Source organism: Tachysurus vachellii, chromosome 14 (assembly GCF_030014155.1).
Source record: "Tachysurus vachellii isolate PV-2020 chromosome 14, HZAU_Pvac_v1, whole genome shotgun sequence".
In the NCBI taxonomy this organism is placed as follows: domain Eukaryota; kingdom Metazoa; phylum Chordata; class Actinopteri; order Siluriformes; family Bagridae; genus Tachysurus; species Tachysurus vachellii.
In genome coordinates, this window is record NC_083473.1 from 2703472 (window position 1) to 2716340 (window position 12869).

At 43.4% G+C, this 12869-nt stretch overlaps 1 protein-coding gene across 1 annotated transcript in view; it reads left to right on the plus strand.

Annotated features, from left to right (window-relative positions):
• Positions 1-11441, plus strand: part of khdrbs3 (KH domain containing, RNA binding, signal transduction associated 3) — a 119262-nt gene extending 107821 nt beyond the window's left edge. The window contains exons 8-9 of the mRNA XM_060887308.1: positions 9247-9305; positions 10966-11441. Coding sequence (XP_060743291.1) covers positions 9247-9305; positions 10966-11057 — 151 coding nt within the window. The 3' untranslated portion in view covers positions 11058-11441. The remainder of the gene's footprint in view (positions 1-9246; positions 9306-10965) is intronic.
• Positions 11442-12869: the final 1428 nt, after the last annotated feature.

A 12869-nucleotide genomic window follows, 5' to 3' on the forward strand; every position in this document is an offset into this window, starting at 1 on the left:
GGAGGTGGAGATAGAGGTAGAGATGGAGGTAAAGGTGGAAATAGAGGTGAGGATGGAGGTGAAGATCGAGCTGGAGGTGGAGATAGAGGTGGAGATGGAAGTGAAGGTGGAGGTGGAGATAGAGGTGAAGGTGGAAATAGAGGTGAGGAAGAAGGTGAAGATGGAGCTGGAGGTGGAGATAGAGGTGGACATGGGGTGAAGATGGAGGAGAAGGTGAAGATAGAGGTGGAGGTGGAGATAGAGGTAGAGATGGAGGTGAAGGTGGAAATAGAGGGGAAGATGGAGCTGGATGTGGAGATAGAGGTGGACATGGGGTGAAGATGGAGGTGAAGATGGAAATAGAGGTGGAGGTGGAGATAGAGGTAGAGATGGAGGTGAAGGTGGAAATAGAGGTGAAGATAGAGGTGAAGATGGAGCTGGAGGTGGAGATAGAGGTGGAGATGGAGGTGAAGATGGAGATAGAGGTGGAGGTGGAGAAAAAGGTAGAGGTGGAGGTGGAGATAGAGGTAGAGATGGAGGTGAAGATGGAGGAGGAGGTGGAGGTGGAGATGGAGATTGATAAAGATTTAGAGGTGAAGGTGGAGATGGATATTGGGTGAAGATGGAAGTAGAGATGGAGGTGAAGGTAAATATGGAGGTGGAGTTGTTGGTAGAATTCTATTGAAGGTGGAGATGGAGGTGTCATATTCTAAATTAGCCTGAAATAATGTTCAAATGAGTCGACATAAAATTCAGTTCACTTTTATTAAGTCGTCTGGTGCAGGTGCAGGACTTAATCCTGTTCCTCACTCGACTTTATATCAGGCAAGAAAAACTGTCTTGTGTGTGTGTGTGTGTGTGTGTGTGTGTGTGTGTGTGTGCGTCTGTGTGTGTGTAACGCTGATGTAACATCTGAATAGTTATGTCTGAGGTCTGAATACAAACATGTAAGATTTCAGTATTAAATCTGGTATCAGTCTGGATCAGCACTATGTAGACACACACACACACACACACACACACACACACTCACACATGGTCTCTCAGTGTAAACATGTCTACACACTCATTCCATTAGACCCAGAGTTAAAGAGCATGATTATGATCGATGTACTTGAGAGCAACATCACTGAAATTCTCTACTCGCTAATCACTTTATATATTTACTATAACAACGTGCCATAATTCTGTGTGTAATTCCTACAGCTGTTCTATGGATGGTGTTTATGAGCACTGAGAGATCATCAGATCACAGGCCTCGACAGAATAACGTCTCTGAGACATTTCTCCACTTTCTCTCGTGCTGCTCTGATGTGATTTATCTGAGATGTGCTTCAAGCCTCTGCTCTTTTAGTTCTTCTTTATAACAGCTTCACTGCTTCAATTGATTTTGTGGCACCGAGTAATTGATATGAAGCGAATTCAATCAAATTCAATTCAATACACTTGAATAAAACAGAATTGTTTCAGATCATCCAAGGTGGAAGTGAGAGAGAGAGAGAGAGAGAGAGAGAGAGAGAGAACCTGGAGATGTGGTAACATAACGGTTAAGGTTCAGACTAACGATTGGAAGGTTGTGAGCTTAAATCCCAGGTCCACCAACCTGGGCCCCTGAGCAAGGCCCTTAATTGCTCACTTGATGGTTAAGGGATGAGGGTGTCTGTGAATATTTAAGGGTTTAGTCTCAATGTGAAGCTGGTTAACCTTCAGAAAGGTCAAAAGATCAAATGAAGTCTAACCGTTACCATAGAAACACGTACGTATTAGAACTGTTCAACACCTTCTGACCAATCAGAGTCCAGGATTTAACAGTGTTTATTGTGTACTGCAGCATTACTGATATTTTGGACAAGTGGATCTTTCTTTCTCTTTGTTCACGCTGCAGGTCTGTTTATCTTCCTCATCCTCCTGTGCCAAACTACTGCAGAAATTCTTACAGATGTATTATTAATGTTGTTTATAAGCATTAAAAGGTCATTAGCCGCTGCTAATTGAGTTCTGACTGGAGGCAAAAATCTCACATCTGTTCAGTTTCGTACCTCCTGCGTTTGATGAGACACAAAAACAACCTTCACGCTCGTCGTTTCCTCTTCTGTTCGCTCTGAAGTCAAAATCGCAGATTAAAAGTTAATGAAACGCATGTACTTGGTCTTGAGTTTAATGAGCATTGTGTCGATGGAGATGAAGGTGGAGATGGAGTCAGAGGTGGAGATGAGGGTGCAGATATAGGTGGAGACAAAGGTGGAAATGGAGATGGAGACAGAGGTGGAGACAGAGATGGAGATGAGGGTGCAGATGGAAGTGGAGGTGGAGACAAAGGTGGAAATGGAGGTGGAGACAGAGGTGGTGATGAGGGAGCTAATGGAGGTGGAGAGAAAGGTAGAAATGGAGGTGGAGACAGAGGTGGTGATGAGGGAGCTAATGGAGGTGGAGGTGGAGACAAAGGTGGAAATGGAGGTGGAGACAGAGGTGGTGATGAGGGAGCAGGTGGAGGTGGAGGTGGAGACAAAGGTGGAAATGGAGGTGGAGACAGAGGTGGAGATGAGGGAGCAGATGGAGGTGGAGACAAAGGTGAAAATGGAGGTGGAGACAGGTGGAGACAGAGATGGAGATGAGGGAGCAGATGGAGGTGGAGGTGGAGACAAAGGTGGAAATGGAGGTGGAGACAGAGGTGGTGATGAGGGAGCTAATGGAGGTGGAGGTGGAGAGAAAGGTGGAAATGGAGGTGGAGACAGAGGTGGTGATGAGGGAGCAGATGGAGGTGGAGGTGGAGACAAAGGTGGAAATGGAGGTGGAGACAGAGGTGGAGATGAGGGAGCAGATGGAGGTGGAGACACAGGTGAAAATGGAGATGGAGACAGAGTAGAGACAGAGGTGGAGATGAGGGAGCAGGTGGAGGTGGAGACAAAGGAGGAAATGGAGATGGAGACAGAGGTGGAGACAGAGGTGGAGATGAGGGTGCAGATGGATATGGACATGGGGATGCAGATGGAGGTGGAGATGTAGAGGTGTAGGTGTGTTACTGAGTTAAGACCTGAGGTGGGGTTTGTAGTTCTGTTCAGATTGTCTGATTGGTCAGAAGCTGTTGATGAGCTCTCAGTAACAGCAGCTCTGACAGGAGCACAGGTTTACATTAATGCACTCCATCTCATCTTACTGTCTCTATAGCAACCGCTCCTTCACTGTGATGGATTCAGTGTATTATCCACTTAAACAGCTCCATGACAACGGGAGAGTTTTGTGTGTGTAAGGAGTCTCCAGTGTCAGAGCTTTGTACCATTCACAGGTGAAGCTGGAAGAGAAACTACACAAGCTACTAAAGTGGTACAAACATAATAACATCCGAACATGTTGTCTGTCAGTGTAGCTGTGCTAGAGATGTGTGTGAGAAACACACTTTATCTCTCCTTCACACGTTCACGTGTGTTTGTACTGAAGGACTCGTCTGCTTTTCTTCACCTCCTCAGGGGTGATTCAGAGCAGAGACACTGAAAAGTGTCTGTCAGTCTGGACAATGAGAAGAGGAATAGACAGAGACAAAGCAGAGAGAGAGAGAGAGAGAGACAGAAAGACAGAACGAGAGGACCAGATGGAGAGTCAGAGGAGGAGATGGAGAGATAAGGTGAGAGGGAGAATGAAGGAGAGAGAGAGAGAGAGAGAGAGAGAGAGAGAGAGAGAGAGAGAGAGAGAGAGAGAGAGAGAGAGAGAGAGAGAGAGAGAGAGAGAGAGAGAGAGAGAGAGAGAGAGAGAGAGAGAGAGAGAGATATTGACAAAATGTCACGGTACAAATTAGAGGTGTCTAACACGGTTTGGAGAGCCAACTCCTTGCCAGTCAGACCTGAAGGATTGGTGTGTGTGTGTGTGTGTGTGTGTGTGTGTGTGTGTGTGTGTGTGTGTGTGTGTGTTTGTGAGGAACGGGCCTCAGAGAAAGGCCTTGGATTTTTGAACAGCTCATAAAGGCCTGAGGAAAATGGTTTAAATTCCCTAGATGCGTTAATGTGCCTAAGACACTGGGGGATGTGTGTGTGTGTGTGTGTGTGTGTGTGTGTGTGTGTGTGTGTGTGTGTACAGATCATACCAGTGGTCTAGATGTAAAGGTCTTGTCTCCAACCAATACTCCAACCTGTCACATTTAGAGGAGAATGGGGTGTAAACATTCTCTCTCTCTCTCTCTCTCTCTCTCTCTCTCTCTCTCTCTCTCTCTCTCTCTCTCTCTCTCTCTCTCTCTCTATCTCTCTCTCTTTCTCTTTCTCTCTCTCCCTCTCTCTCTCTCTCTCTCTCTCTCTGTCTCTCCCCCTCTCTCTCTCTCTCTCTCTCTCTCTCTCTCTCTCTCTCTCTCTCTCTCTCTCTCTCTCTCTCTCTCTCTCTCTCTCTCTCTCTCTCTCTCTCTCTCTCTCTCTCTCTCTCTCTCTCTCTCTCTCTCTCTCTCGCTCTCTCTCTCTCTCTCTCTCTCTCTCTCTCTCTCTCTCTTTCTCTCTCTCTCTCTTTCTCTCCCCTCTCTCTCTCTCTCTCTCTCTTTCTTTCCCCTCTCTCCTCTCTCTCTCTCTCTCTCTCTCTTTCTCTCCCCTCTCTCTCTCTCTCTCTCTCTCTCTCTCTCTCTCTCTCTCGCTCTCTCTCTCGCTCTCTCTCTCTCTCCCCTCTCTCTCTCTCTCTCTCTCTCTCTCTCTCTCTCTCTCTCTCTCTCTCTCTCTTTCTCTCTCTCTCTCTCTCTGAGTGGTGTCCGACACATTTGAGAGTGTGAATCCAGCAGCAGCGTGTGTGTGAAAGATCCCCGACAGTGCTTTGTTATTGGAACCTTCTCTCTCTGAATAATTGGCTCTGCAGCTTTAGTCGTGCACAAAGAACAAGTCCTATAGCTGACATGTAATCCATACGTAACCCTTTATACCCCATACATAACAGTACATAAGAGTATAATAGTGAAAGTAGCTCATTAAAAGCTGGATATACTTTATAACCTTACATCATACACACATGTAATACAGTGAGTCTGTGCTGGACCAAGTGCTGTTTATTCTCTGTGATGTGAAAGTCGTTCTGTTTAATAAATAAATTATCGCAGGAACCTTTCATTGAGTCCTGTTAGATTTATTTAATTTATATATCACCGAGGCTCTGTTCGCACACACACACACACACACACACACACACACACACACACACACACATACACACACACACAAACACACCTCACTCATCACCTTCCTGTCCTGATTTCCGGATACTGATGTTGTGTGTGTGTGTGTGTGTGTGTGTGTTGTGTTTAGAAGAATGTGAAGATAATGAGTAGTAGTGTTTGAAATGTCTACACAGTGTGTAGAGTTGAGTGGAGATACACACTGACATGCTCGGTGTTGGTGCGATCGATAGACCCCGAAGAGAAACGCAGTGTGTTGTGTTTGTGTTGTCACTCCTCCTGTGTGAGTGTGTGTGTGTGTGTGTGTGTGTGTGCTTGTTGTTTGTGTTTGTGTGTGAGAGAGATTTTAATTTTAATGATAAGTCTACAAAATAAATGTCTCCAGTCTCGTTTTCGAGATTTAATAGTAAAAGTGTGCGAGTCTCCACGACAACAGCATCAGCGTCGTGTTCAACACAAACACTGCGTCTGCATCAGTCCGCAGTTCACTGGGATTTTCTTTATGTCTCAAAGCAGTTCTACAGAAACCGAAGGATCTACAGAGTTTGTGGAAGTGTGTCAATGTGGTGTTCTTATTTTCTCCCACGTTCCTCACCTTCACCCTTTCTGCTGCAGCAGGAGACGAGGGAACAGAGCAGGGCTTTGATGATTTATATAGGATACGAAGGGAAAGCTGCTGCTGTAGATTTCAGTTTTGGGATAAACATATTTACATTACAGATGTGTTTACATTATGAGTCTGGTGTAGTGGCATCGCAGGGTAAGATTCATTTACATGTACGTTATAGATGTGAAATATTTGTACTTTGGATGTGACGTGATGAAATGTTAATGTTACAGGTATGAAGTGTTAATGTTACAGGTATAAAGTGTTGGTGTTACAGGTATAAAGTGTTGGTGTAACAGGTATGAAGGTGTTGGTGTAACAGGTATGAAGGTGTTGGTTTTACAGGTATAAAGTGTTGGTGTAACAGGTATGAAGTGTTAATGTAACAGGTATAAAGTGTTGGTGTTACAGGTATGAAGGTGTTGGTGTTACAGGTATAAAGTGTTGGTGTAACAGGTATGAAGTGTTAATGTAACATGTATAAACTGTTAGTGTTACAGGTATGAAGTGTTGGTGTTACAGGTATAAAGTGTTGGTGTTACAGGTATGAAGTGTTAATGTAACAGGTATGAAGTGTTACAGGTATGAAGGTGTTGGTGTTACAGGTATAAAGTGTTGGTGTAACAGGTATGAAGTGTTAATGTAACAGGTATGAAGTGTTGGTGTTACAGGTATAAAGTGTTGGTGTTACAGGTATGAAGTGTTAATGTAACAGGTATGAAGTGTTACAGGTATAAAGTGTTGGTGTAACAGGTGTGAAGTGTTAATGTAACAGGTATGAAGTGTTAATGTAACAGGTATGAAGTGTTAATGTAACAGGTATGAAGTGTTAATGTTACAGGTGTTAATTGGCACTACATTAGTGTGCAGTCTGGTGTTCCAGTGTTACGTGTGTTATTATAACTTTGACATGTTGTGGTTATAAACCTGACACTATGTTTAGAAGCAGAGCTGTGATTCTTTCAGCTCACACGTGACGTTTCTGTTACGTTCCTCAGATGTCCTGTTACGAGCTTTTAGTGTTTCTGACGTGACATTACATCATCGTGTCCTTCACTGTCGTATACAGCCAATTATCAGCACTGCTGTTGGTCAGGATGGAGATGCAGCAGCTCTTTGCTAAGGGACGGTGTGAGAGATGAGTGAGAGAGAAGTGAGAGAAGAGGGTGAAAGAGAGAGAGACTGAGAGGTGAGACAGAAAGACATGTCCAGAGAGAAGAGGTGAGACAGATGGATTCTCCTTTAGCTCACATCTGTATATAAATACCAGCACTACTTATGCTGAGGAGACGGTCTGCTATCAGCACAGCTGCTTCACTCACTGCAGCTGAGGAGGGGGAGAAAATATCCAGAAGAAACAGTAACAAGGGGCAGGAAAGGGCAAAACCGTGAATAATAGTACTAGGTCAAAGCAGAGAGATTAGCACAGTTACAACATGCTTGTGATGACAAACAAAAGGTAGTCAGGTGAGCAGGAAGGTTAGAGTCTGTGGACGTTGTACAGTGGATATAAAACACCTACACGACGGGTGAAATAGCAGGTGAACCATGATGTTCCTGTCAGAACCATTTTCACCTTTATTGTGAAGTTGCACACTGTGTATTAAAGCAAGTGTGTTTAGGGGAACAAAGATAAAAACTTCACTGAAGCACCTTTAGGGTTTATCACAGCATTCGGCCTGTTCTGGGTAAAAGTCGATCAGTTTGGCACATCACGTCATCACGCCATCACGTCGTCACGTCGTCACGTCATCACGTCCTGTGCACAGCCTTCTTCACGTCATCCCACATGGTTTCTGATTGGATTTAGATCCGAACTCTTGCTGGACTGCTCCAAAACCTTCATCTTGCTTTGGTGAAGCCGTTCCTCAGTTTATTTGTGTGTGTGTTCAGGTCATTGTCCTTCTGGAAGGTGAAATTGCTCTTCATCTAAAGTGTTTGTTTGACTGGAATCTGGAGCTGTTCATTAGTCTCTTTACTCTAATTAAAGCTCCTGTTCCAGCTGAAGAAAAGCAGCCATGTTTTAAGAGTGTGATGCGTTTAAGTTAAGCTTGTGACATGTTCCAGAGTGTGACGTGTTTAAGAGTGTGACGCGTTTAAGAGTGTGACGTGTTTGAGTGTGACGTGTTTGAGTGTGACGTGTTTAAGAGTGTGACGTGTTTAAGAGTGTGACGTGTTTAAGAGTGCGACGTGTTTAAGAGTGCGACGTGTTTAAGAGTGCGACGTGTTTGAGTGCGACGTGTTTAAGAGTGCGACGTGTTTAAGTGTGACATGTTTAAGAGTGCGACGTGTTTAAGAGTGCGAAGTGTTTAAGAGTGCGACGTGTTTAAGAGTGCGACGTGTTTAAGAGTGCAACATGTTTAAGTGTGACATGTTCCAGAGTGTGACGTGTTTAAGAGTGTGACGTGTTTAAGAGTGTGATGTGTTTAAGAGTGTGACGTGTTTAAGAGTGTGACGTGTTTAAGAGTGCGACATGTTTAAGTGTGACATGTTCCAGAGTGTGACGCGTTTAAGAGTGTGACGTGTTTAAGAGTGCGACATGTTTAAGTGTGACATGTTCCAGAGTGTGACGCGTTTAAGAGTGTGACGCGTTTAAGAGTGTGACGTGTTTGAGTGTGACGTGTTTGAGTGTGACGTGTTTAAGAGTGTGACGTGTTTAAGAGTGCGACGTGTTTAAGAGTGCGACGTGTTTAAGAGTGCGACGTGTTTAAGTGTGACATGTTTAAGAGTGCGACGTGTTTAAGAGTGCGAAGTGTTTAAGAGTGCGACGTGTTTAAGAGTGCGACGTGTTTAAGAGTGCGACATGTTTAAGTGTGACATGTTCCAGAGTGTGACGTGTTTAAGAGTGTGACGTGTTTAAGAGTGTGATGTGTTTAAGAGTGTGACGTGTTTAAGAGTGTGACGTGTTTAAGAGTGTGACGTGTTTAAGAGTGTGACGTGTTTAAGAGTGCGACATGTTTAAGTGCGACATGTTTAAGTGTGACATGTTCCAGAGTGTGACGTGTTTAAGAGTGTGATGTGTTTGAGTGTGACGTGTTTAAGAGTGTGACGTGTTTAAGAGTGTGACGTGTTTAAGAGTGTGACGTGTTTAAGAGTGCGACATGTTCCAGAGTGTGACGTGTTTGAGTGTGACGTGTTTAAGAGTGTGACGTGTTTAAGAGTGTGACGTGTTTAAGAGTGTGATGTGTTTAAGAGTGTGATGTGTTTAAGTGTGATGTGTTTAAGAGTGTGATGTGTTTAAGTGTGACGTGTTTAAGAGTGTGATGTGTTTAAGAGTGTGATGTGTTTAAGAGTGTGATGTGTTTAAGTGTGTGACGTGTTTAAGAGTGTGATGTGTTTGACCATCAACAGAACATACAGTGTATTATAATGAATAATAATAATAATCTCTCCCCCCTCTCTCTCTTTCCCTCCCTCTCTCTCTCTCTCTCTCTCTCCCCCCCCTCTCTCTCTTTCCCTCTCTCTCTCTCTCTCTCTCTCTCTCTCTCTCTCACCCCCCCTCCCCCCCTCTCTCTCCCCCCAGCTCAGAGGACTATTATGAATATGGACATGGTCTAAGCGGCGAATCCTATGACTCATACGGTATGATTTTCTTTATAATGGAATGCAGTCATATCCTGGTTGGCGTTCAGGGTTAAGGAGACGTTGTGTACATTTATAGTCCAGCTATTCATATAGACAACAACCTCCAGGAAGACATCATTCTATCATTTATAGTCATTTCTTTTGTCATTTAAATCCCTTTACACACTTTATTTATCCCCGTAACAGAGGTGTCTATAGACCTTTAGTTTCTGTACCATATAAACTGGAACAGATTTCAAATGCTTATGATAAAACTTTGTATTTATGTTCTTTCATTTATATTCTATTTCTCCGCTGTCTGCTTGCTGTTTCATTCCCTCACACACACACACACACACAACCCTGATGACATTTCCTTCGGGCGTCCCAATGAGCCGACAGCTTGACAGTTCAAAGGAGGCCCGTAGATTAACCAGGCTAGCGTGTGTTCTTGTTCTCTATAAACACAAGGTCGAAGGTTTCTCTTTTTCAAAGTGCTCAGCCACACCGGCAGATTGACAGCTTTCTTATTAAAGACTTTCGCTAATGGCTTTGGGCTCTGAATAGCTGCTAGGAAAGAGGACACCTCTGTGCTCTGAGCAGAACCGAAGACAAGCACTAACAAAACTCTCATTCAGGAACAGACCGAGTTAAAAGAGCTCCACGCTACAAGGCTAACACATCAGATGACCCAGACTGCTTGTGATTTTATCTTGGCCTCCAATTAAGTGTGTGAGCGAAAGACGTAGCGACAAACGTCCTCGAGCTAGGGAAAAAGTTCCACCCGATAAATTAGACTTCTCAGACGCCTAGCGAGGATTCCAACCTGTTCCTCATCCCAGGAAAGAGTTTATTATTTAAGAGAATAGGAAAAAAAATGTCGACTAGGATAGACTGTGATTGTGTAGATAGCTACACAACACGACTCTGTTCTGTTCAGTCTCTGCCCCATACAGTAGGTGTAACATCTTACTATACATCTGTAGTTAGCTCTGAGGTCTGTATATTAGCATGTGCAGTTCTAGGATTAAATCCTCAGTGCATACTGTACATGATCATATCCCATAGTGATCATGAAGAAAACTTTTTATACAGACTGAAGGATATTAGAATATGCAACCCGTCAAGTAACACTTTACACTTAACGTTAGATAAATCAAAGACTGAACAAATTGAGCTAATTGTTTTCCTAGAACAGCGGGATTATAAGCTACGTTTCATTCATTCATTCACTCATTTTCTACTCCTTATCCGAACTACCTCGGGTCACGGGGAGCCTATCTCAGGCGTCATCGGGCATCAAGGCAGGATACACCCTGGACGGAGTGCCAACCCATCGCAGGGCACACACACACACTCTCATTCACTCACACAATCACACACTACGGACAGTTTTCCAGAGATGCCAATCAACCTACCAACCTACCCGGAGGAAACCCCCGAGGCACGGGGAGAACATGCAAACTCCACACACACAAGGCGGAGGCGGGAATCGAACCCCCAACCCTGGAGGTGTGAGGCGAACGTGCTAACCACTAAGCCACCGTGCCCCCCCAGCTACATTTCACCCACATTATTAATAAATACATTATAAATGCCCTTCAGGAACAATGTTAATCTGTTACGTGTCTTCTTGAAGTTCCAAGTATGTCTCTGTTTCTGTTTCTTTCGCTCTCAGGCCAGGAGAAGTGGACAAACGGCCGCAACAAGGCTCCGTCGGTGAGGACAAACAAAGGAGTGTACAGAGACCAGCCTTATACACGATACTGAACACTAAAGTCAGCCACGCCCACCCATGCATTTCCAAGTAATGGATTTTATATGGACTTCCCCGTTCCTTTTCATTTTTTTTTTCAGAATAAAATCAACCAAAACTACGAAAAAACAAAGCATCCCAGAGAGGAAGGGGAAGACAGGAACGCGATTTCATGGGGACATTCAGTTTGACACTGCTAGCTACCGGTTGTTGCATGGATGCAAGATCATTAAACCTGTGATCACTAATTATGTGTAAATTACTCAACCAATCAGAATCCTTCTATGCCGGTATTGAACAGTTAGGGGGTGGATGCTAGTAGGTAGAAGGTGATGTAAACATCAGGTGTTAAGTATTTAGATTTAGTCAGGTACATTTCTATATAGACTTTTTGATGAGTGATCAACCTCAGTGTGTCCCTTGTAAATTCTACTTAAAAACAAACAAAAAAAAAAAAAAATTGATACACATAACGTGTAACTTCTTTTTTTTCCAATCTTTTTTTTTTTTTTTTTTTTTGTAATGCGATGTTCCTTAGCATTAAAGGGCTTATGGGAGCATTTAGACATTGTACATACTCATTCTATCCTGGTGAAGAAAGGTCACATCGCTCTGTCCAATACTTTTGTTAAACGATCGAACCTCTAAGCGGTCGGACGCAGAGTTGCCAACCATCTGCAAATATACGCATAAACTTAACGAATTCTTTACCAAACTGCACAGCAATAAGAAAACAGAGGATCAATAACATAACGTATGCAAAACCAAGTCTCTGAACTCTGAACCAAGGCTCTTTTCTTTACAAAGATACTTGTGTCTAATACCCGTGGTTAGTGTAGTTTTCTTTCTTTTCTGATACCATATCCTACAAAATAATAGAAGTAAAGTAGCTAAATTAATACAAGCAAATAGGATAGAAGTAGATCACAGCTTCGCTCAAACATTTGTTTTTTTTATTTTCAGAGTACAAAGTTCCCAAAAGTCCCACCTACCTCAAATTACAAAATGAACCAAAATGTGTTAAGATCAGGTCTGGTGGAAGGTCTAAAATCATGCAGATTGGTTGGCAACCTTAATCCATTTCAACACAATTATAAATGTAATTAGTTGAAATTGTTTCCTTCTGAGGAATCCACAGCTTGCAGAAGTATTCCAGCACCATCCAATCTGCCACTCCAGTATATCCATTACCACCGTTCAGATACATACTGTATATTCACACATCGTCGCTGTCGGGCGGAATCCTCGTATCTCCAAAACCGTTATTTTTCAGGAAATTAAAAAAACGCCGTACCTTATCTGCAGTGCACAGGGTTTAGTCCACGTTGCAGTGGATTGTCTTGCGCTAAATTCCTGTCCTCAGACGAGCACCAGAACTAGCGGGGGTCAAGATTTTTTTTCTTTGAGCCCAGTGTTTTGAAGACATTTACCTCAGAAGACGTGTTGATTCGTTGCGACTCTTCTTGAGGAGAAATATGCCGTGAAGCTCTCCCACGGAGTGAGGAAGAGGTGGACAGTTGAAGTGTCCAATGGAGTTATGAGATTTGCGCTCAAGCTATTTTCAAGTCTTTAGATTGGTTAATAACTTGTAAAAATAACAGACCCACGTGGGGACTGACCAATAGCATCCATATGTGAAAAAATATGAAATTGACCAAATTTGGACATACGAGGTTTCCGCCCGACAACGACGATATATGAGTACATATGAGGTCTGTAAGTCTCTTCATGACAGATTTTATCCACTTTACATATCCTTAGTAGAGCTTAGGATGGAATGATGAGACCTCATTCTTGATGCAATGAAGCTTTGGTGTGTCACACTC